This window comes from Arabidopsis lyrata, assembly GCF_000004255.2.
Source record: "Arabidopsis lyrata subsp. lyrata unplaced genomic scaffold ARALYscaffold_6, whole genome shotgun sequence".
NCBI lineage: Eukaryota > Viridiplantae > Streptophyta > Magnoliopsida > Brassicales > Brassicaceae > Arabidopsis > Arabidopsis lyrata.
This window is the reverse complement of record NW_003302550.1, coordinates 7648541-7672756: the sequence shown is the minus strand read 5'-3', so window position 1 is coordinate 7672756 and position 24216 is coordinate 7648541. Positions and strand designations below refer to the sequence as shown.

Below are 24216 nucleotides of genomic sequence, written 5' to 3'. Positions count from 1 at the left end.
AGTAATGGTCGCCCGAGAAAAAGATATACATGGCATGAAAATGATGGACTTTCAAGCATAGCAAACGCTGGGCCAAGATCATATATTCATGTCTTGTTCACTTTGCCATTGTACGTTGACAACGACGATTACTAACATGTTTTGATGTTAGTTTTGCAGTTCAGGTGATAGCAATCATATTTTAAAAAATAATTATCGATAACAACTAAGACGTTATATATCGAATGATTTTACATGCTTTGTTCATTCATGTTGGAAGAATTGAAAGAAAACTGTATAACGCTGATGTTGAGATATTTTCCTCTGCTTGGATTTAGCTTCAATAAACATATATTTATTGCACAATAAAAAGAGATGTACATGCTATATCGCACATGTTAAGTATTGAAGAGTTTCAACCAAACTGCATGCGATGGGTAATCTGTGGACCAACATATCATAAATAATTATTAATGATAAATTTGACTGAATTGATGAACATAAATTTTGATCATATATAATGCGAAAAAAGAACAGATATATGAAATATCTTTATGGACAAAAAGAAAGAAATATCATATTATCATTCTATAAAATTTCTTACTGGACAGAATGAAATCCAGAAAACTGATCAAAGAAATGACGATCGACGTGGCAAGTCCCGGTAATATGTTTGATGAGGCCACAATATGAGTCGGAGTCAGCTTAGAGCATCTCCAACGGCATGTTTATGTGGAATTGAAATGAGGTTCTCTTGATTAAAGTGATTAAAAATAATTCAAAACAAGTAATTATGCAGAGAGTCGGCTCTGAAGAGAGAGATTTGAGAATCGACTCTCTCCCTCTTTTTCTTTCTCTTTCTCGTATCTCTGGTGATTCTGCAACCCTTGAGAAAGGAAGACGGAGGATTAGTAGCAGAAGAAGAAGAGTTTAGCCATATCTACATATAAGGAAGATGGCCTTTTCTCATCAAATAAATCTCTCGCCTTTTCTCATCCAAGTAATTTATCTTTCTCTCTTCGCTACCCTTCTTCTTCCTCTACTTGTACTTTGTATCTGACTAGTTTCAAATTTTATCTTACCAGATTCTGATGCCACAAAGCTAGCCACAATCACAAACCCAATTTCTACTTGTCGGGTTCATGTTCCCAAACTTGTTGGAATCCGATCCACCTTCGCTTCTGGTTCTCCTCTTTGTACGTCTTCCTTGGTCCTGACCAATTCTCCAATTCTCTAAATTTAAGCTTTAGTTTGAAAATTAGGGTTTCTGGGTATCCTAAGCAGCTCAATTTTTGATAGTTTTGATTCGTTTTATAGACTGAATTGTTCACATATGAAACAGAGCATAAACAATTGGTTAGAGGTAAGCTTGAGATTAGCTTGGATGAACATCAATAGTGGCAAGAAAAGAGGAATCAAATTGAAAGAGAAATTGAATGTTGTTGCGGCAGCTAATGCGTATTAGAGGAAGAACTTAGCATTGTGAGAGAGTGATCTTATTGATTTAGTGGTGTTGCATGAACTTAGCATGTAAGAATTGAGCTCTGTCTTGGTTTTTAGTGGTGAAGGGTGTTCAAAAACCAGTGACTTGTGTCGTGTAGGATTAAATTCTAGGAGGATTGGTTTGGAATTGGATATGTATGAATTGGATATGTTCATTATACATGTAGCCATGTTTCTGCAGGATGGATTAGGTTGAAAAAAGAAGAAGCAAGTTTTAGTGTTGTTTACATGATAAATGTAGTAACCGGTGCTTGAGATCTTTATTTTGGCTTGGTGATACTAACAGAAGATGATGAGGAAGAACACGAAGATGTGGTAACATTAAGCAGAACACAGAGATGATGTTTGAATGGCTAGGGAAATGGAATGGACTAGTTTGGAATTCAGATGAAGTGGGTTTTGTAAAGGTCATAGGTGAGTTGTTCCTCTGATCTTTGCATTTGTACTTAAAACTAGATGCATTTCTAGCTGCACTTGTTAGATATGCAAATTTAATAGTAAATGTGTGTTTTTGCAGGAGACAACAAGAAGTTGGATACCATATCTGTAGGTTTCAGTTACGATAACATTGGAAGCGAATAGTTAGGTAATAGGTAAGAATTATCCTCATCTGCCTCAGTTGCACTCTTTTTGAATACACCTTCCTTTTCTCTATATATACAACACTACTTCTTGTTATATCAAAACACAACACTTGTTCTTGTTATATCAAAACAACACTTCTTCTTATTATATCAAAACACAACACTTATTCTTGTTTTACAAAGACACAAATAACATTTCTTCTTGTTTTACAAATATACACCACTTTTTGTTTTTCAAAATTTAAATGATTTATTCTTAAGAGAACCCCACCATTGGAGGAAGACAAATTTAAGCTCTCTTAAAAAATGTTCTTAACTTTAAATTTTACAAAATTTATATTAAATAATTGGTGAGAACCTATGTGGGGTTCTCACCATTGGAGATGCTCTTATAAGTTATATGTTTAATGGAGTACATGGCTTACGCTTTTTGAGGTACAGTAAAATGTAAACGTCATGTTGGTCATGATGACGCACTGTTCTAGATGAGGGTGTTGGATCAACTTGGGCTCGTATCATGAGATTCTCTTGAATTCGAACCGATATTGTTATCAATATCAAGCAGGCCCAAATAACACACTTGCCCGAAAATTCGAGATTCAATCAAAGATACCTCCAAAGATTCAAGTGGTGTGGTCGGGATGACCAAATGTAGAATAACCAAATGGAGTTAGTTCAACTGGTAAAGATTTTAGGCGAAATTTAGAAGCTAAATCGCTGGTTTGAATGATGTTTGAGACGAAACTAATAATACATATTGTAGTTTCGAGTTTCTGGTATTAAAAAAAAAAAAAAGAAAAAAAAACAAATTTTGTTGTTTTTAATAAACTTTGATAATAGTTTCTCTGAACATGAGGTTTCCGTACCTATAGGATTTTCAATTATGACTTCCAAGAGAGTAGCGGAAAAGAAGAAAACAAGTGTCGGACTCTCAACGATATGTAAGAGTGACACGCATCCCCAGTGCCACCTCTTAGTATATCTCACACTTGCTCTTTCTCATGCAATCTAAAGCTCATGTTTTTATACCGACTACTGTTTTCTAGAATATGCATGCAAGATTATGTTACATCTTTCGACAATACTTCATAGTTCATACCAAGTTAATGAAAGTACCAATGATTTAGTCAATAACAAAACCCTTAATTTTTGTTTGATTCGTTTTCTACGAAAGTCTTTGCTCTATGCTTTTTACATCGTCAACACTTCTTTTTTTTCTAAATCTTTTTAGTTGACAGCATATTCAACATCGGCTAGGGAAATAATTTTTGAGTTTCAATCATTATTATTGGTCGTAAAGTCCAAAACATTTTATATAGTATTAGTTAACTAATTTGTTCATGTGGATTGATAACATTTTCTCCAAATAGCCATGATAGAATGTTGATTAGTGTAGTTAAAATGCGTGTGTAATAATCATCATACAATCTACGTAAGTCAAATATAGAATGAATACAAAAAATATTCGCATTTATAAATAAGTCAAATCTATGCAAGAAAATAAGTCTTTTCAGAAATGCGAACTAATAAAATATAAAGAAGGTCGATCGTTTATTTTTCATTTCAACTTGGAAAATATACTACACGGTTTAAACAAAAAAAAATAGAGGATTTAAATAAGTAGAGACTTCGAGCCGAAGCACCTAATGAGTGGTAGAGCCATGTGTTCCGAGTCGTTTACTAGGACACCCTCGACCTTGACACGTGGCCTGTGAAAATGACATATTCCATTTTCGCATCTACGTAGACATTATATACATCGTCTTTACTTTTGTTATTTATCTTATATTGTTACTCCTAGTCAAAAACCAAACGGTGAAACTTATAACCTAAGTAAAAACCTCGAAAACAAAAACCTAAAGAATCTTACATAATCCGTAAGTATTACATACGGATATGACTTGAGCTATTTGGAGAGTGGTTTTATTCAAGTTTGAGTAGTCAATTTGATATGGGTTGAAAAACAGTTTTCGGAATATATTAAATTTATTAGTCTATTTTATAGGTTCGATTGGCAACACATAATTGTACAAAATTTTTAGCTGTCAGTTGGAACTGTAAATTTTTTCAGAATAGTGAAACTGTAAAAAAAGATATGAGAAAGCTGTACAAAAAATCTGACAGTAAAATTTTTATTAACGTTTTTGATAGAACTTTTGTGATTGATAACTGTTAAAGCTATATATCCTGTACACTTTGATAATGAATTACCATTCAAATCTTATACTTTCTCTATTTCATGAAATTTGATGTTGTGAGGTTTTCACACAAATTAAGAAAAAATAATTTTTATATTTTTAATTATTATTTTGTTTGTTTAATAATATCAGTTCTACTTCTCTCCTTTTTTTATTGGTCACACATAAAAGTAATAATAAAATTGATATAAAACATCAATCTTTAGAAAAAAAAAAAAACTCACAACATCAATCTTTATGGAACAGAGAAAGTATTTTTTAAAATTATAATATAATTTTCGATTATGCATATGTATTTAAAATATATATGGGACTTATATTTCTTTAGTAAAAGTTTTAAGATGTTCTTTACTATTAATAAACAAAGGAAATTTATCTTTTAAATTTAGTTATATTGTAGTTTATTAAAGAATAATATGAGATTTTTTGTTCTGGAAAGAAACGTGCAAGCATATATCGGATACATTTCTAACAACATCAGCTAAAAACATTTCAGAATGTAAATTTCACTCGGATAACTGACAACAAAAAAGGATGGTTGAAATTTCAATGTCGATACTCATATATATATATATATTTTCGATACTCATATATTATGTATTGAAAAGGTACGATTTTCACTTTTAAGGAGAGGGGCTCAGAGAGAAACACAAACACGTGAGTCATCATCAAGACAGTGGTCGGGAGTCACTTTCGTGTAACACAGACATTAAATCAAATAAACAAAACGAGAGTTCCCTTACCTTAGTGTACTTATATTACAAACACTCGTATATACATATGCCACGTGAGAATACGTATACTCATGACGTGTCCACGTATATATATATACACACGCACACTTCAATTCTTCATTCACTAAACCGGATTCTAAACTCTCAAAGAAACACCATGGAAGAAGAGCAACCTCCGGCCAAGAAACGAAACATGGGAAGATCTAGAAAAGGTTGCATGAAAGGTAAAGGCGGCCCAGAGAACGCCACGTGTACTTTCCGTGGAGTCAGGCAACGGACTTGGGGTAAATGGGTGGCTGAGATCCGTGAGCCTAACCGTGGGACTCGTCTCTGGCTCGGCACGTTTAATACCTCAGTCGAAGCCGCCATGGCTTACGATGAAGCCGCTAAGAAACTCTATGGACACGAGGCTAAACTCAACTTGGTGCACCCACAATCACTACGACAACAACAACAACAAGTAGTAGTGAACAGAAACTTGTCTTTTTCGAGCCACGGGTCAGGTTCTTGGGCTTCTAAGCTTGATACGGTTCCTGTGTTGGACCTTGGTCTCGGCCCGGCAAGTGGTTCACGAGGTTCTTGGTCAGGGAGATCGAATTTTCTACAAGAAGACGATGATCATAATTATAATCGAAGACCGTCTTCAAGTGGTTCGAATCTTTGTTGGTTATTACCTAAACAAAGTGATTCACAAGATCAAGAGACCGTTAATGCTGCGAGTGGTTGTGGCGTTGAAGGCGGTGGTGGCTCTACGTTAACGTTTTCGACCAAGTTGAAACCGAAGAACTTGGTGGTGAGTCCGAATAATGGATTATATAGTGGAGCTTGGTCTAGGTTTCTTGTGGGGCAAGAAAAGAAGACGGAACATGACGTGTCATCGTCGTGTGGCTCATCTGATAATAAGGAGAGTATGGCGGTTCCTAGTGGCGGTGGAGAGAGAATGCATAGGCCGGAGGTGGAAGAGCGTACAGGGTATTTGGAAATGGATGATCTTTTGGAGATTGATGATTTGGGTTTGTTGATTGGCAAAAATGGAGATTTCAAGAATTGGTGTTGTGAAGAGTTTCAACATCCATGGAATTGGTTCTGAGAGTTTTTATTTATTAGTATTATTTATCATAAATATCTCTTATATTATTTGATTTAGGATTGTTAATTTGCTATACATCAATCGTGGGATTTTTTTTCTCCTTGCATGTAGTCCTTATGTGTGTAATTAGGTTTGAGTATGTTGTGAATTTTCTTAAACGTTATGTAAAAAGAAAAATTAATAGATTTAAAGCAAGTTCAGACTAGTATCTAGAATGTGAGAGAACATCAATGGTTGAATCCTTAAAAGAATTTTTAAATATTTTTTAATCATAAATTATGACAATTTTAAAGTTAAGAGGTTGTGATAAATTTTTAAATATTTTTTTGTCCAATGATAGAATCTCTTTAAGTAGTTTTTTTTAAAAAAATTTTTTTAATGAAATTTATAAATATTTTTATTTGATAAAACTTAATAAATATTATAATTTCTTAAAAAATTAAACATACAAATCATAAACGCATATAAAAAATCAAAATTTTGTCATATACACTTAACAAAATCAGCTTTCAATTGTTGGTGCATAGTCCAATCACGAAAGTTCAAAAGTCCATCATATTACTAAGATTTTGAAAGCATATTTTTTTTTGTCTTTTATTAATATTTTTGATCTAATCAAAAAACAACACTTATAGACTTTTAATAATCCTTAAACCTCTTAACAACCTCTATATTAGAACCAACTCTTAACAATCCTTAACTTTTTATTAGCACCCCGAGAAGACTAAATGTTGCAAGGTTTTGAAACAAACTATAATTTTTTTTTACCCTCAATGTTCCATGTATCAGGTTCTTTATCTTACTGTTTCCTGCGGACAACATATCTTCAAAAAAGGAACACATGATATTAGATCAATATCACAAATCCTTGTACTCATGTTTTTGATCTTACAAACTTAAACATCATCATCGTCATCACATGAGTCATCATCCTGATCCTCATCCACATCCCACATCCACATCCACATCCACATCCACATCACTAAGGTCATCGCCAGTTTCTTCTACCGTAATCAAAGGTAACTTCAGAGGTTGCTCTGGAAACTCCTTCAAAAATGAATTCATTACCATGAAGCGGAAGACCTGTAATAAATGGATTTTGTCTCTCTTTATGTTTGCGCTTAGGAGCTTCTCAAGCAATGTAGGTTTTTTAGTCGTCATGGGAGATTCTTGAGATGAATTTTTGTCATCGAGTCTTGGTGTCTTATCAAACTTGTCTTTTCTACCATGTCTTCTCTGCTTATGTCTATTGTTCTGGAATTTTCTCTTTTGCCCATCCTTGCGTTGAAAATTTCCATAGTTGGCTCCATTATCTCCATGAACTCGTTCATCTGTATTAGATAAATAATGTGAAGGAACATCTGCAACTTCAATACCTAACTCAGCCTGCTTTGCTAGAACTTCCCGGAGTTGCTGCAATGCAAAAGTAAAAAGATATATTATATTAATCCGGTGTGTCTAGCATCATAACCATATAAGATGCGGAAAAATACAGGGGTACACGAAAATATAGAGTACCTGACGACGCATTTTTGCTTCCTCGTCAAGGATGCTGGCTGAAACATTTTTCTTTACTTTCTGCAAATAGATAAACATTCAAAATTTCACGGAAGGAGTGAATTTCAACAAATCAAAGGTGGTGGGAGAGGGAGACTCAAACCTTTTCAACATTGAGTCTCGTTGGAAAATTCTTACGCCGAGCTTCACGCCATTGGTTAACATCTTTTGGTGTATACATCAAAGCATATGATCTTCTCTTGGAGAAAAATAACATCAAAAGAATAATATTAGAGACTGGACTCAATGAACTGACATGAGCTTGAAGAAAAATGATAACAAAAGATGTAATCCAGATAATAATCCCATTCAATAAAAAGAGTTATATGGATCACACTGCTTTATGAACGTGGAAATTTAGGGAATCATAATGGCTTAAGAACCAAAAGAAATTCAATGAGCCAAACAGGAAGGTGCAATGCTATTGTGAGAACTAGCAGTCTAGCACTACCTTTTCTTCTCCTTAGCTATGTTATCAGCATCAGATCCATCGAGCCCATTTTTCATCTTATTATAGTTCCCTGTAAATGAAGTCATATATGGAGAGATCAGAAAAGACAAAAAAACACCTTCAAAATTCTCAAATGTTTCAGAAAATCTGAGGAATGGAATACAGAAATATTGGCAATACAAGGATTATACAACAACACAACTAACTTGAAATATATAAAAAGTTTGGAATTAGAAACTCTAAAGAGCAGTGAAAATTGTCATTTCTAATGCTAACTTTCTTAACTAATGTAACAACTATAGTCAAGAATCCTCGCCCTAATGAAAATTGACATTGCCAAGGGGAACTGAAAGAGTTCGAAGTTTATACAATTTTGACCAAAATTCTAACAATGTGACCAACAACCCATTATCTTTCCATTAAAAGACAAACCTTTGCCCCTGTGATCCTTATTGAATCCAGACTTTCTCTTTCCATTATCTGCTTGATGCAACTGAGGTCTCTGGAATCTACAATAACTCAGAATACATATAAACAAAGATTCTAGCAAACAAATAATTGAAAGGCGAGCGAGCAGTAGGAACATACCCTTGACCAGGGCCTTTGAAATTTTGATGTTTGGTAAATTTATTTCGAAAATCATTCCCGTTAGAACCGGAACCATTGGTTCTATCGTCAATTCCTACTGACTGCCCCTGTGGAAGCTCAAGTTAACTAAAAGAACAAAAAGTACTGGAGACAACTTAGACAAGTCTCTCTCTTGATAGAGAAAAAAACAATGTAAATGAGAAGTTTTACTTGTGGTCTTGGCTCTGAGAAACCTGGAGGCCGCAAATGGTGATTTGGAACCGGAGGATAAGGAAGAGAGTTAAAGGAATTAAGCTGTGGTCGAGAAGTGAAAGCAGAAGGTTCAAGATTAGGCTGGAAAAAATTGGGAAGAGAGTGACCCATAAGGTTACTATTAGCAACTGCAAACTGAAGATTGCCCAAGAGATTGGGAAGTAACTGGTTGATATGGTTGGGCATAGCAAACTGATGAAGTTGTTGTTGTTGAGGCATATTGTTAAAGAACTGAGGATGTATTGGCATATTAGGCATTGGAATGGGATTGTTCATGTGACCCATCATTGGATTACTCATCATCTGTGGATTCATCATCCCTAATTGATTAGAGTTCATTGGGTTCTGATACCCATTGTGTTGTTGGTGGTGATTAGAATACCCATTGTTCTGTATATGGCAAAGTTCAAACACAGAGATATCAATACAAAAAGTCTTTGATTTTGATTGAGTGGCAGAGAAATAGAAAGAGAGAGACCTGTTGTTGTTGTTGATGTTGCGGTCGATAAGGACGAGCTTGAGGCTGGAAGGAATTGAACGGAGGTCGCATTATGAAGGATTTTGCTCAGCTAGGGTTTAGGGTTTTACGATAACTTATGAACTCCGATAACTCTTAAGCTTTAAATCTCTGCTCAGTGACAAATCAAGAAGATAGGTAACTCGAGACGATGATCGGTAGAAGAAATTTGCTACCTTGAATCGTGGATTTCGTCGGCGTTGAAGGCTTGAAGCTCGTCACGCGACTCTGTCGGAGTGAAAGAAGAAACCTAATTAACTCTCGAGATAATAGAGTCTGTGTTTTGTATCTCATTCTCATAATTGAACCGCTAACCAACCGGTACGAACCGGTAATGATTTGCTTGAAGACGTGGCGCGGTGTCCGATTGATTATCCACGTGGCTGACAGCTAAGGCTTTTGTCCGAAAATATTGAACGTGAAGTGGGCTAGGATGTTTGCTTGCTTATGGGCTATATCGGTAACCCAATCAAGCCCAAATATCGTTAGGACAGTGTTCTAACTTCTATGTGAAGCTGTCATACACAAGCCTCATGTGAGTTCTTCTTGTTTAGAAATAAGAATGAATAAAAAGGTTGTCTCTCCCAACGCTTTGGTTCGTTCCTTCTTGTGAAACTTGAGGTTGCATTAAATAAAAGTCGTAGACTTAGAATGGAAATAATCACAATGGAAAACAAAATATATGAAATCCAAAATAATCACTAGTTCAAAAAAACAAAAAAACTATAACATACAAATTACAATAATAAACAATTGTAGAAAGGACTTTAAATAAAATTGTTATAGCAGTTAGTGACAAAACAATAGTAGAAAAAGGATGTGAACTTATGTACAACAACAATACATAAATGAACGATACTATCATTCTCTTGGACCACAAATAGCAAGTACTTATGAGAAATCTACTATAGTCATGTTCTTTTTAATAGCAAGACTGTAAAAAACTAAAAAAAATTAACATTTTTGGCTGTCATAACACGGGATTGAAGACATTATAATAAATCACATGAAAAGTGAAAACCAAAAAATGAACTATATAAATTCCAGTCTTCCTTCACATTTTTAAATTGACGAAGTAAAACAAACAAAAAAGTGATATTATGATGATCTCAACTAGAAAATTTGAACTATTGGTTATAGCCTACGTGTCTCTGTTCCTAGTATTGGTTATGTCTAGTCTGACCATGGTCGAGGCACGTGCTTTTTTCGTGTTCGGCGACTCGCTTGTCGACAGTGGGAACAACAACTATCTGGTGACGACTGCACGTGCCGACTCTCCGCCGTATGGAATCGATTTTCCTACTCGGAGACCAACGGGCCGGTTTTCCAACGGTCTAAACATTCCAGATCTTATCAGTTACGTTTCGTTACTAATCTCATTAACCGGTTTAGAGTAATCTTGATTCAATGTTTCAATTGAGTATACACATATTTAGTCATAATACGTAATTTATATACCAAAATTCATAATAATCAATTGGTTAATATTGGTTAGGTGAGGCAATCGGCAACGAAGAGCCCCCGTTACCTTACCTTAGTCCAGAGCTAAGGGGCCGAAGGCTTCTTAACGGTGCCAATTTCGCCTCGGCCGGTATCGGAATTCTCAACGATACCGGATTTCAATTCGTAAGTATAGAAAACCGGTTCTGACATCAAGTGAAAAAATTCATTAATTTATAGATATAAATTTTGGTATGCAGATCAACATTATAAGAATGTACCAACAACTCGATTACTTCCAACAATACCAACAACGTGTGAGTCGCTTGATAGGGAAACCACAAACTCAGCGGCTCGTGAGTCAAGCACTTGTATTAATCACGGTCGGTGGAAACGATTTCGTGAACAACTATTTCTTGTTTCCATATTCCGCTAGATCACGCCAATTCTCTCTACCGGATTACGTCCGACTCCTTATTTCTGAATACAAAAAAATACTACTGGTAAGTGGTTACAACAGTTCTTATGATATAATTTGGTTCATTATTGTATGACCAAAACTTTTAGGCTTTCGTTAAGTTTGTTGGTATGGATACAAAAATGAATTGGATTGATTTCGTCTCCGGCATTTGAACTCATGATTTCAAGATCTTTCACCTTCTTACGTACATTGATTTGAGTATTTTTGCAAACAATTTATTTTGTGTTATTTCTAGAGATTAAATTCACTTGGAGTTGGTCGAGTTCTAGTGACCGGAGCTGGACCACTAGGATGTGCACCGGCCGAACTGGCTAGATCAGGCACGTCGAATGGGAGATGCTCGGCCGAGCTACAACGAGCTGCGTCTCTATATGATCCACAGCTACTTCAAATGATAAATGCACTTAACAAAAAGATTGGAAGAAATGTGTTTATTGCTGCAAACACTAACCAAATGCAAGAGGATTTTCTAAGCACTCCACGAAGATATGGTAATTACCGCAATTTTTCCCTTTCTAATTATCTACTTTTCGTTGAGAAGAAAGGGGTATAACAATTATATATTTTTGTTATAGGATTTATAACGTCGAAGGTTGCTTGTTGCGGACAAGGGCCGTACAATGGGATGGGTTTGTGTACAGTACTATCGAATTTGTGTCCGAACCGAGAGCTATACGTGTTTTGGGACGCGTTTCATCCGACTGAGAAAGCAAACCGCATGATAGTTCGTCATATCTTGACCGGTACCACCAAGTATATGAACCCCATGAACCTTAGCTCTGCTCTTGCCCTATGAGCCAAACATCCGATCATTTAAAGTTGAAGTGGGAAACTCCATTTCGTTTATTTTGATTTATGTTTATTTGATTCGCAAGATGTATGTATGGACTACCGAGTACAAGAGAAATAAGATATCTCAGTCCGAATTTAGCTTGTTCTTGTTGTGAACTGTGTCTTTCATTAATAGTATAAGAGATATATTATACAAGGATAATAGCAGGATACAGAGAATAAGGTAAAACTCTAATGGGCCATAGGCCGGTTATGGAGTCCATCCATATGGTTTATAACACTCCCCCTTAGAAGACATAACCGTACCCGATACTAAACCGGGATCTCTATAATGCGCTGGGGAATGTTGCCTCATTAAAACCTTACCAGGAAAACTCAGTGGGACAAAACCATGGTGAAGGAAAAAGAGTACAACACGCATTACTCCCCCTGATTTGAGCATCACTGTCGATCCTTAAGTCCGCGCATCCTGATCTGATGAATGAGCTTCCGGAACGTTGAAGTCGGCAATGATTTGGTGAATAGGTCGACTGAATTCTCACTTGACCGGATCTGTTGAACTTTGACCTGACCGTCCTTCTGTAATTCATGAGTGAAGAAGAACTTGGGCAGAATATGCTTCGTTCGATCCCTCTTAGTGTAGCCATCCTTGAGTTGAGCAATACATGATGCGTTGTCTTCAAATATGATGGTCTTTGATGTAGTAGTAGATGCGCCTTAAGGAAGGCTGCCTACGTATCCTTGGAAGGGATCAAGCCACACGTAATTCCTATTCATTGACCATGCCATAATCTGATCTTATGAATATCCTGCATTAGTAAATCAAACTAAACCAAAGCAAACTGGACCTTCTTTGGTTAGATCAGTATAGAATAAAACCCAAGTAAACAACGCAGGAAAAATAGACTTTAAAACTTAATCAAACCTTCCTTTAAACCTTTCCAATGCCTTTGGGTTGATCATGAACTAAATTTAGATAGGAGACTCACGGCAAAACAAATGTTTGGTCTAGTGTGTCTAGCCAAATTCATTAGAACTCCTATGACACTGAGGTATGGCATTTCCGGACTGAATGGATCACTATCCAATCTGAGGCTTCTCACCACCATTGGGCCTGGACAATGGGCGGGCCTGGTCTTTATTAAATCTCCTTGAGTACTCTTTCAGTGTATGCCATTTGATGCACAAGGATTCCATTATTCACGTACTCAGGTTATAATCCCAAACAGAACTTAATTATTGCCTAGGTCTTTCATTTGAGATTCTTTCTTTTGATATACTCAACTGTTTGGGCGATTATCCAGAGGTTTAAATCATTCATATACACTGCTATGATTACAAATCCTTTGTTTGCAAACTTCTTGATAAAAATACATGGACTGATCGGATCGTTTTTATAGCCTTCTCTGATGAGATATTCGCTTAACCGGTTATACCACATACGTCCGCTTTGTTTCAGTCCATATAAGGATTTGTCCAGCCTTATGTAGTGCTGTTCTCGAGAATCTGTCTTATCTTTGAGCTCAATACCCTCTGGTAATCTCATATATTATCCAGTGGACTTATATAAATAAGCAGGCATTACATCCATTAGCCGCAAATCTTTCTCTTTTATATAGCCAGACTTAACAAAGATTTAAATGTCTTAGCATCCACCACATGGGAGTATATCTCCTCTATTTCTGGTCTTTGTGTGAATCCTTGTGCGATAAGCCGTGTCTGATATATCACGCTTTCACTATGTTTATTTCACATAATCACAAAGACTCATTTGTCCCACTGGCTTTACATTGAATGGTGTCCTTCGTATTGGACCAAACACATTCTTCTTCTTAATGATTATTAGCTCCACGTTTTATGGTCTTGTACCATTTTAATCAATCAGGTCTTTGAGTGCACTCTAGTATAGACGTGGGCTCATGATCCTCATTTATTTCAGTTGCTACCTTGTGCACAAATATTTTATCATTGATGTCGACATCTTTTCGGTTCCATTTTATTCTAGACATGATATAGTTTATAGAGATCTCTTTACACCTTCAGGACCTTGAGGTTTGGCGTCCCAAACCTCATTGATTGGTACCTTAGGGTTATGTCTATTAGCCGGCCATGTCTATGGTTTCTTGAACCTTCTCGGTTTCCCTTGCACCTTTTTTTGATTTCCGAGGGTTCTTGTCTTTGGAACCTTTTGGGTCTACCACGTTTCTTACGTGTTGTAGCCTCTGTAGCAACTTGATTATGTTCCTTGTGAACATCAATATGTACTGGTGTATTACAAGCTGGTATGTACGATTTTGTTACTCTCTTTGGGTCATTATAGGAATCTTGGCAACTGTTTTAGCTAGCTTTTGCAGATATATAGTCTTTTGGATCTCTGATGGAGTCCGAGGATCTTGCCATGTGAAGGATGTTTGATTCCATGTAAGTTCTTTGACCAGCTTGTTAGTCTCTCCACCCAGTGTTAGGAAAACAGATTCATTGAGATGACAATCCTTGTATCTGGCCTTTGGCTCGAGATACTTAATGATGGTGGGAGAATCATTTTTAACGTATATTCCCATCCCCTTTTGAGGTCCCATCATTTGCTCTCTGTGGTGGTGCTATGGGTAAATAGGTGACACACCCAAATGTCTTTAGATGGGAAACGTCTGGCTCATGACCCGTTAGCAATTGGGATGGGGAATATCTATGCTCACTAGATGGCCGAATGCGTATTAGTTCAACAGCGTGTAAAACTGCATGTCCCCAAGCTGAGACCGGAAGCTTCAACCTCATGAGTAATGGTCGAGCAATTAGTTGATTTCGTTTAATGAGGGATTCAGCTAATCCGTTATATGTATGGACATGTGTCACATGTGTTCCACACTTACCCCCATGGCCATACAATAGTCATTAAATGCTTGGGAAGTGAATTCACCAGCATTATCTAAACGTATGGTCTTAAGAGGAAAATCTGGAAAATGGGCTCGCAATCTGATCATTTGGGCCAATAAACTAACAAACGCTTGGTTCCTAGAAGACAATAGGCAAACATGCGACCAGCGGGTCGATGCATCGATTAAAACCATGAAGTACCGAAATGTTCCACAAGGTGGATGGATCGGACCACATATGTCTCCTTGAATTTGTTCCAGAAAATGTAAGGTCTCTTTAGACACTTTGACTGGTGAAGGTCGAGTGATAAGCTTCCCTTGTGAACAGGCTATGCACGTGTGGTGCTTAAGGAAAACTCGGTTTTCTTTAAGGGTGTGCCCTTTAGAACTTTGAATTAATTTACGCATCATATTCGAACCGGGCTGGCCAAGCTGGTCATGCCATTAGTGAATTTCTCAGTAAACCCTTTTGTTTACTTTATTAGCCTTTATCATATTGACCTTGGCATAGTAAAGATCTATGACGCGGGTATAGTCTCTAAGACCTTCTCATGGTCTTGGGTGCTCTTAGTAATATATAGGAATCCTTTGTTCCCTTCACCTTTAGTTTCAATGTGGAAACAATTCAAACACATTTCTTTGAAACTCAACAAGCCCCTTTGGGCTGGGTGAATATGAAGCATCTAATGATGCGTGCCCTTGGGAATATGGGCCTGCCATGAGCCTGCCCTTAGCCTTCACTAAATTTAGCTATAACCGCAATTTGGCTAATTAACCATGTCTTTAGATATTTTGTTTATTGAATTCTCATAATCATCTATCTCATGGTCGAAATCTTCTTCACCATCGTGATGAACTAAATGAGCTTCTAGATTCTTTTCAAATTCTCTTGATAGAGATCAATGAGATGCTTAGGTGTCCTGCACGTCTTAGTCCAATGGTTTCCCCATTCCTCAACAGTGGCAAACAAGTTTATTTGAGTGTTGTGGTTTGGGTATACCGTGGCCTCTACCTCGATTACGACCAAAGTCGGGTCGGCGGCCTTAACCATATGAATGGTTTCCTTGATCATATAAATTATAATTGCCACTTCTACCATGTTCATTCCATTTACCATGATTGTGGCCATGATACTTATCTCTTTGGACGTGGTTAGACTCTTTAGTCTCTTTAGGCTCTTCAGCCCAATGGGCTTCTTATAATGGGGTAGGACCAGGAGGTCTCATTTCACTATTTATAACTCATTGTTTTGCTCAGCAAGTAGCAAAACAAGAGTTTAGACTTGCATATGTGGTAAAAACTTTTTTCACGATATTGTTGCTGAGGCAATATATTGTTTGTGTGAAAGGTCGAGAATGCTTTCTCTAGCAAGTCATTCTCAGTAACTTCCTCACCACGGAATCTCAGTATTGACACTATTTTAAATAGTACTGAGTTATACTCATTCATGGATTTGAATTCCTGGAATCTGAGATTCTTTCGATCGAATCGGGCTTTTGGGTAATAGCACCGTTCTTTGGTGGTTATATTGATTTTTTTTTTTTTTCAACTCTGTCCTGAGGTCCATAGGATTCTTAATAGTGAGGTACTGATTTTGAGACTCTCATTGAGGTGATGGCGTATGTTAGTAATCGTCTTATATCTTTCTCTTCTGGTGACATTGTTTCCTTCCATAATAGATTCACCAAGCCCTTTTTCCTTTAGGACAATCTCAGTGTCCAAAGCCCATTTTAAATAATTGTCACCAGAGGCATTGAGTGCCGTGTATTCATTATAGTTGATTTCTGATATCTATAATATATAGAGTTAAATGAGAACTCATGTAATCGGTTAGAACAAGTCATGCGGTATTTAAGACCGAGCCATGCTTGTCTTCAACAAGTGTTTTCTAAACAATCATGTTATATATATATGGATGAAATCAACCCTAGAAGATAGATCTAGTATGCAACAACCAAACAATCGGATCATACTAGATTAGGATATTAGGATTTCGCAGTTAAGTTTTAGGGTTTTAGCATCCGCGATTTATAGTACTAGGGTTTTTGCTAGGATTTCGGTTTTATGTATGGAACTTTCTATTTATGGAAACTTTTCTTATATGGAACTTTCCTTTTATGGAAAATTTCTATTTCTCATCTAGAAAGAAATCCTAAACAATTATGTACTTTAGGGTTTTGGAATATTTCCTTATGAAGGGGTTTCCTATTTTGGTAACTTTCCATTTTGGGAAACTTGCTATTATAGGGAACCTTTTATTTTTAGGAAACTTGCTCTTAAACCGTGACTTAGGGTTTATTAAACCGGTTTAACCTAGGATTTAGGGTTTCGGTTTACTTTCGGTTTAACCTAGGGTTTATATTAAAACATTCAATCTATCATGCTATTAAACATCTTTCCGTTCACTAACTTCTCAATTAATTCTCCAATCATAAATCAAATCACATGTGCCAATTTTCATGCAAATTTTATCTTATCAAACTTTAATTGGATCATGTATATAAAGCATAATAAATAAATAGCACTTATCTTAATTGGAGAAGTGAAACAGAGACCCGAAATCTGATACGGAGATTGAAAACAGTTATGTCTCTTAGCTGATTGGGACCTCCTTGATAATGAGCAATGATGGTGAGATTGGAAACAGTTATGTCTCATAGATTGGGGATATCACGTAAACGGAAAACGGTGTCCGCTAACGATTTTGACGCATTCTCCACATGAAACCATAATCAACATATCCAATAATTAAATTATGAACCAAAGTATATATTATAACGACATATTCCTCTTCATAACAAAACTTTTAAAGCATGACCAATAAAATTGTAAAGCATTAATCGATCGTGAATGGAACAAATAATAAACTATTAGCATGTGAGAGAGAAATTGGAGACTTACGAATCAAACACGTATAATGAAAACATATGTCATGAAACATAAACAATATTTCATAAAGCAATTAAGCGTGATGAATAATAAGTATGTGATTGAACATGTTTGACTAATAAGAAATCATTAATAAATATTGCCGATTTGATCAATCTAAGCATGAGTTGATTAATTATGAAAGTCTGTTTATAAACTATACAACCATGAAATAATTAAAGCATGCGATCAACTTATCTAATGCATGGAGGTTGACAAGAATTTGATCGGAGATGGGAGACGTCATCGTAAAACGGAGACGGAGATGGTGTCGGCTAGAGATTCATAAATATCTCTTTTAGCTTTTAGGATGAGAGGCTATCGTGCTGATAACGTGTTGTGAACTGTGTCTTTCATTAATAGTATAAGGGATATATATACAAGGATAATAGCAGGATACAGAGAATAAGGTAAAACTCTAATGGGCCATGGGCCGGTTATGGAGTCCATTCATATGGTTTATAACAGTTCTTTAATTTAAGGGATTATTGTTGATTTTGCCATTTTTTACCAAAATCTTTTGAAAATGCCATTTTTGCAAAAATCTTATGGATTTGCCATTTTCTAACACTTAAAAATGTATGTATTTCGGATTTTTTTTGGTAAAAATACGTAGTTTATACAAAATACTAAACCCTAAGAACAACCACAACCGACTAAACCCAAACATAACGAATAAAACGCATGTTTCCGTAGCCTGAAAAAGGATAAAATCCATAAACTATTCAAAAAGGGCAAAATCCACAAATGTCATCCCAAAAAATGGCAAATCCGTAATTGATTCTTAATTTAAAATTTCAATTGGAAAAACTTGTCTTTGATTTGATTTACTTAATAAAGTATTTGCATTTTGCATCCAATGACATAGAATGAAAATAACAATTAAGTAAAAATAGCAATGGTAAAAAGAAATTTGGTTAAAAGCAAAAGAAATATATAATATGATAGAGTGTTTATGTAACATTTTTTAAGTGGATTTATTCAATAGTTGTTAGAGTTTAACCCGTGTCGCTATCTAATCAATCAATTGATTATTTATAAAATACATACATATATACATGCATATATCAATATGACATATATGTGCATGTGTACCTTCACTATATATTAAATTAAATGTAGAAGTAAAATTAATTTGGTTATATTTGGTATTCAATTTGATATGCATGTACATCATATATCACTTTAACATGTATGTGATATACAATTTTTTTCTGCACATTTACCATATAAAATAAAAAAGTAACTTTAAATATGACATATTTTATTTACATCTGAAAAATATTGTGTAAAAGACACATCAATGAAGGGACATTAATGATATTTTGCATAAAATTGGTAAAACACGTAATCATTTTTAGAAACGACAAAACTTATAAAAAAGTATGACAAAATTAATAACTCGTAATAACAAAATAGTCTAAAACCTAAATCTTAAAATTTAGTCTATCTTCAATCCTAAAACCTACAATTGTACATTTCTTTGTTATTTACTTTTATTCTGATTTTTTTCATTGAAGTTATCCCTATTACAAGATTTTTTTTGGCCAAACACCCTATTATATGAACTAAAATATTAATTATGATACAATCCTTGTAATGTATTTCCAAAATAGAGATATTAATTTTACAAAATTCATTATAAACTTACCAAAGTTAATAAAGTAACTTTAAATATGACATAATTTATTTACATTGAATATATTGTGTAACGGACATATAAATGAAGGGACATTAATGTCATTTTACATAAAATTTGATAAAGCAAGCAATCATTTTCAGAAAGGATAAAATTCATTAAAAAATGTGACAAAATTCATTGATACGTAATAATAAAATAGTCTAAAACCTAAATCTTAAAATTTAGTCTAAATTTTCAATCTTTAAACCTAAAAATGTATATTTCCTTGTTATTTACTTTTAATCTGATTTTTTCATTGAAGTTATCCCTATTATAAGATTTTTTTTTGGTCAAAAACCTAATTTATGAACCAAAAATATTAACTTTGATTCAATCCTTTTAATATATTTCCAAAATAGAGATATTACTCATTAAAACCTTACCAAAGTAAATAAAGCTGTGAGGAAAAGACAAATTACCAAAAGTGGCCTTGACTCGAACCTTCTGAGTGAGAAAGAGGTATAAGGTCTATTTCAGAGATGAAACTTTGAAAATAAATAAAATCCCTACAGAGATTTGAGAATTGAATTTGGGAATCCAGGTTTAGGATCAACGATGATGATTATGAAGATTGAAGAGTCGGCGATTGTTTTGTCTCTGCTCAAATCGGATCTCCGGCCGATGGATGACGTTTTATCGGAATTCAACTCCAAGTTCGATGATAGCTCTCGTTTCTTCAGTGTCTGCAATTCTCTTTCCATGATGTTGCAGGCATGTGCTCGTTCGCTCGCTATATTTCTCTTCTTAATTTTCTTTTGAACTTTCTCTCGATGCTCGTGTTCTCGATTGTGTGGGACAGTAGCGAGTTTTAGGGGTTTTTGGATGTTTCACTCGAAGGATTTGATTTGAATCTAGGGTTTTCTTTTGAGCTTTGGTTTCGTGTCTGCTGAAATGATATATTTTGTGTTTTCATGGTTTCGTATATTGAATTCGTTGATAACTTTGAGTGTTTGAGTGTTCTTCTGCTCATTGTATACACAGGGGATAATTCGAAAGTGATGATAAGAAGTATTTTTGAGGCGTGTTTTACATGTGAAAACCATTTCTAATGTCTGTTCTCAGATTGGTGGGACTAATTGAATGAAGTTTTGTTCAATTTCAGGATCAGAAGATGCTTCAGAATACTGAACGTCTAATTGCATTTGCTATCATACATCAGTGTTATTCTTCTCAGAAGCCATCTCTCAACCCGTTTTTATCTGAAATGATGAGTGTAAGCACCCTTCATTGTGCCTCTAATACATGGTATAAATGCAATTTTCCTTTTACCTGCTCAGTTGTGTTGAGTTGTTGATTGTCTCTTAACGTAATAAGTGTGTTTTTAATCCTGGAGAATCGTAGGTACTGATATAATTTGGTTTTCATAAGCATTTTTAAGTGTTAAGCTTGGTATTTAGTATAGGTCATTTGTTTCTCGAACAGTTGAGAATGATGAGTTTCCATGAATTCCCTGAGGCTAAATTTTATCTATAGATTAATGCATGATGTGGTCTTCTCGTATGAAAGAATAACGATATCTATGCCTTTTGCAGGCTGCTTGTAATGAGCAACTAGAAAAGTCTGAGAGGGCATTTCTTCTCCACCTGTTACAATGGAATAGTTACAACAACGTGAAAGAGGTAGGATATAGCTGCACTTATAGACGTTTCCTTGAGCTGTTTGCCTGCTTCTTTTTCGCTTATCCATGAAAATTCAAAACTTATGTATAAAGCTGTTATGCAATTCCTTGTTCACATATACTCTCTAAGACTACTATTTTCCTTAAAATTGTTTGCTGGGCTCACTTATTTTTGTCATAAATAAGTCCATCACTCCGATCAGGCGTATTCTAACCCTTCTTTTGTTTCTCATATCATTTTCAAGTCCCGATTTGCATTAGTTACTAAGTAAGTATTCATGATCAATTAAAGTAACGATAGTTTACTCCCTTGCAGATTCTCAAACAGTCAGCTGTTGATTATATCAGATCGTTTGATCCTTCAACTCATGTAAGAGCGGTTGACGCATTGATATCTTTTTTTTCCAATTATATCTCTAATATATATTATCTTCATCATAACTGTTCCTTTATTATGCCTAACATTACCTGGAGAAACCTTTTCTGGTTATTGATCTAATATGGTGATGATCTGTCAGGATTTTCCGGAACTAAGAGAGCTGCAACGAGAGTATGGTGACAAAGCCGATCCTGGACCATCTAGTCACATTTTTGCAGACTATTCCCTCAAAAAGCTATTGCATGATCCTGATGTTCCTCGTGGGTGCGATCCTAACTCTCCAGAGTATGTAACCTATGAGCTAGGGGATTCTGTTTCTTTCTAAATGTTATGTACAGTTGAATCTGATCTATTTCTCCCAAGCTTCCAGTTTTCCTCTCAGCTTAATGTTCTGTGTATAATTAATGTGCCAATTTTAAGTTGATTTTATGGATGACCAAATAATTTTATAGGTTTGATGTGCAACCTGGAGGGAACCCCAGAATTGGATCTGGTGATAGGGATGAGGCCCTGTCTGGATTCTTGGGAAATTCGACAATGGGGGGATTAGCTCCTAGGTGGATCCGTCCATGTCCACCAAGGTACCCAGTTCATCAGAGCGAGGTAAGGCTAAGATTAACCCATTATTCAACCAGTTCAGAAAATTATGGAACTGACCTAAATGGTTCAACTTCTTACAGTTGCTTTGGATTGATCCTGATAACAAGCATGAGCTTGTTTGGGATGATAAAATGTGTGCTGATACAAGCAGAGGTGCAACAGTTAGAGACTTGCTTGTTAAGGGTTTAAAGGTGACACTTTCACCTATGGAGCAAGAGGTATATTATTGCTCATTAATTCTTGATATGCGCATTAAGTCATTACAAGTGTTGACCATTTTATTGCCTATCTTGCTCTTAACACTTATAAGCGAGTTAACATAGCAATGGGACAGTAACTACATATGCACAAGTTTTAAAGGTTTTAAAGGCAGCCATTGTATGGCAGATATACTCTAGTTTTGAGAGAGAGTCGTGCTATCACTCTAGTCTTTCCTTTCTCATTGGATTTAAAGATCTAGGATATTAAAAAGGAACTGACTGCAGTAAGAGTTTATGAAAAATAACCATGCAATAGATAAATAGCGATTGTGATGTTTTATTTCATCAGCCTTGCCCGTATAGCTGATCAATTTAGAAAACCTAGATCTTTTGAGTGAAGAAAATAACAAGTTTTATTCATTTACTGGCCAGGACATCACTACAGAATTGGCAAATGACCCAAAGCTTGTCTATCACTGTGGAATAACTCCACGGAAGCTGCCGGTATGTGATTTCATTTTCTGGCAGGTGCTTTTTTTTTCCTTTCTTATCGTCTCTCCTATCATGTGATCTAGTTTCTTATTCTCAGCAATTAGTAGAGCATAATCCTCAAATAGCAGTTGAGATTCTCACCAAGTTGATTAAATCCCCAGATATTGCTGAGTAAGTCATCACCTTATCGGTTCCACCATTTACTTTCGATCAAAATGATAACTCTTAAAGTGGGATTCTGAGAATGCTTCTGCAGCTATTTTACAGCTCTAGTAAGTATGGACATGAGCCTGCACTCAATGGAAGTTGTGAATAGGCTCACTACTGCAGTTGAACTTCCCAAGGAATTCATAAGGATGTACATCACTAATTGCATATCGTCTTGTGGGAACGCTAAGGTATTAAAACAAAGCTTTCTGTTGTTTTTCCTTTAGGTATTTTATAAAAAGCTTTCTATGCATAGCTATAAAGCCATCCTATAATTTTGTGTGAAAATCTTCTGTCGTGCTCTGCATTATTTACTATGATAATAGGATTTGTTGATTTACAATGTGTACATTTTCTTCTGTATAGTGTTTTTTTTTTTTGTTAATGGTATTGTTTTCGATCTGTAGCAGCAAGACAAATACATGCAGAATAGGCTTGTACGGCTTGTTTGCGTATTCTTGCAAAGCTTAATTCGTAACAACATCATCAACGGTATGTAGTCTCTGTTTCTGACTGATTGCTATCAAATTTGGCATTTTGCTCTGCTAATAACATTCACAGAAGTAGTTATAGTCTATAATTATGCTGTACACATGGGTGATTTATGTTATTTGTTTTGGTAAATGTAACAGTGAAGGATCTATTCATAGAAGTTCAAGCTTTCTGCATTGAGTTTTCTCGGATTCGAGAAGCAGCTGGCCTCTTCAGGCTTTTGAAAACATTGGAATGAATAATCTCTTTCTTCTTCTTCTTCTTCTTCTTCTTCTTCTAATCATCTTTGTCTCCATTTTATTTTATTATCTATTTTTGTAGCTAAAGAAAGTACTTTTTTGAATCCAAGACAGTTTTCGGTTTTCTTAGAGTTTCATATCTCTCAATTCATATGTTTTGACAACAAAAAATTCTGGTTAGACTTAGACGAGACGGCATGTCCTTTCCATTGGGCTAACCGGCTAAGGCTACTAACACTTATCCGGATTGGTTAAAACCTTAAAAGTTGTTATTTGATTCTACAAAGTGACTTATTTTATGTTCTATGTATAATTGTATATCTATATTGTTTTGTTACAGG

General features: G+C 35.4%; 4 protein-coding genes and 1 long non-coding RNA gene across 7 annotated transcripts; 4 read left to right on the top strand and 1 right to left on the bottom strand.

The window, feature by feature from the left end:
* The first annotated feature begins 681 nt into the window (after positions 1-681).
* On the top strand, positions 682-2238 carry LOC110227721. Its single transcript, XR_002331411.1, has 3 exons — positions 682-979; positions 1065-1896; positions 2000-2238. It is a non-coding gene; the product is annotated as an uncharacterized LOC110227721 (long non-coding RNA).
* Positions 2239-4630: 2392 nt separating this feature from the next.
* On the top strand, positions 4631-6237 carry LOC9307886 (dehydration-responsive element-binding protein 2G). Its single transcript, XM_002873849.2, has one exon. The coding sequence runs from the start codon at positions 5045-5047 to the stop codon at positions 6086-6088; it is 1044 nt and encodes a 347-aa protein (XP_002873895.2). The 5' UTR covers positions 4631-5044; the 3' UTR covers positions 6089-6237.
* A 582-nt stretch (positions 6238-6819) lies between these two features.
* On the bottom strand, positions 6820-9917 carry LOC9309962 (protein kinase 4). 2 transcript variants are annotated; one of them, XM_021023470.1, is made up of 8 exons: positions 9415-9917; positions 8895-9326; positions 8685-8785; positions 8529-8605; positions 8097-8166; positions 7749-7839; positions 7607-7666; positions 6820-7501 (listed from the first exon to the last, which is right to left on the bottom strand). In XM_021023470.1, exons 1-8 carry the CDS (start codon positions 9484-9486, stop codon positions 7028-7030), a joined length of 1377 nt encoding a protein of 458 aa, XP_020879129.1. In that variant the 5' UTR covers positions 9487-9917; the 3' UTR covers positions 6820-7027. The 2 variants fall into 2 exon arrangements, with proteins under 2 accessions (XP_020879129.1, XP_020879127.1); XM_021023468.1 differs by having other exon boundaries at positions 8685-8791; positions 9415-9790.
* Positions 9918-10470: 553 nt separating this feature from the next.
* Positions 10471-12308, top strand: LOC9309961 (GDSL esterase/lipase At5g18430). The gene is made up of 5 exons (XM_002873848.2): positions 10471-10809; positions 10949-11079; positions 11154-11396; positions 11610-11865; positions 11950-12308. Exons 1-5 carry the CDS (start codon positions 10554-10556, stop codon positions 12168-12170), a joined length of 1107 nt encoding a protein of 368 aa, XP_002873894.2. The 5' UTR covers positions 10471-10553; the 3' UTR covers positions 12171-12308.
* Positions 12309-20043: 7735 nt separating this feature from the next.
* Positions 20044-24006, top strand: LOC9309960 (CCR4-NOT transcription complex subunit 11). 2 transcript variants are annotated; one of them, XM_021021169.1, is made up of 12 exons: positions 20044-20359; positions 20751-20861; positions 21181-21267; positions 21583-21636; positions 21785-21930; positions 22098-22248; positions 22326-22463; positions 22878-22949; positions 23035-23108; positions 23194-23335; positions 23555-23636; positions 23777-24006. In XM_021021169.1, exons 1-12 carry the CDS (start codon positions 20204-20206, stop codon positions 23872-23874), a joined length of 1311 nt encoding a protein of 436 aa, XP_020876828.1. In that variant the 5' UTR covers positions 20044-20203; the 3' UTR covers positions 23875-24006. The 2 variants fall into 2 exon arrangements, with proteins under 2 accessions (XP_020876828.1, XP_020876827.1); XM_021021168.1 differs by having other exon boundaries at positions 20161-20359; positions 23552-23636.
* Positions 24007-24216: the final 210 nt, after the last annotated feature.

What these genes read in the sequence shown, in the direction of transcription:
- LOC9307886 (XM_002873849.2), top strand. Translation starts at nt 5,045, where the DNA reads ATGCCACGTGAGAATACGTATACTCATGACGTGTCCACGTATATATAT.
- LOC9309962 (XM_021023468.1), bottom strand. Translation starts at nt 9,486, where the DNA reads ATGCGACCTCCGTTCAATTCCTTCCAGCCTCAAGCTCGTCCTTATCGA. An exon ending in TAAGGATCACAGGGGCAAAG is followed by an intron (nt 8,167 to 8,528) that starts GTTTGTCTTTTA and finishes CTTCATTTACAG; the next exon opens with GGAACTATAATAAGATGAAA. An exon ending in CGAGACTCAATGTTGAAAAG is followed by an intron (nt 7,667 to 7,748) that starts GTTTGAGTCTCC and finishes ATCTATTTGCAG; the next exon opens with AAAGTAAAGAAAAATGTTTC.
- LOC9309961 (XM_002873848.2), top strand. Translation starts at nt 10,554, where the DNA reads ATGATGATCTCAACTAGAAAATTTGAACTATTGGTTATAGCCTACGTG. An exon ending in ACGATACCGGATTTCAATTC is followed by an intron (nt 11,080 to 11,153) that starts GTAAGTATAGAA and finishes TTTGGTATGCAG; the next exon opens with ATCAACATTATAAGAATGTA. An exon ending in AAGCACTCCACGAAGATATG is followed by an intron (nt 11,866 to 11,949) that starts GTAATTACCGCA and finishes TTTTTGTTATAG; the next exon opens with GATTTATAACGTCGAAGGTT.
- LOC9309960 (XM_021021168.1), top strand. Translation starts at nt 20,204, where the DNA reads ATGATGATTATGAAGATTGAAGAGTCGGCGATTGTTTTGTCTCTGCTC. An exon ending in CGTCTTGTGGGAACGCTAAG is followed by an intron (nt 23,336 to 23,551) that starts GTATTAAAACAA and finishes TTCGATCTGTAG; the next exon opens with CAGCAAGACAAATACATGCA. An exon ending in TCGTAACAACATCATCAACG is followed by an intron (nt 23,637 to 23,776) that starts GTATGTAGTCTC and finishes TAAATGTAACAG; the next exon opens with TGAAGGATCTATTCATAGAA.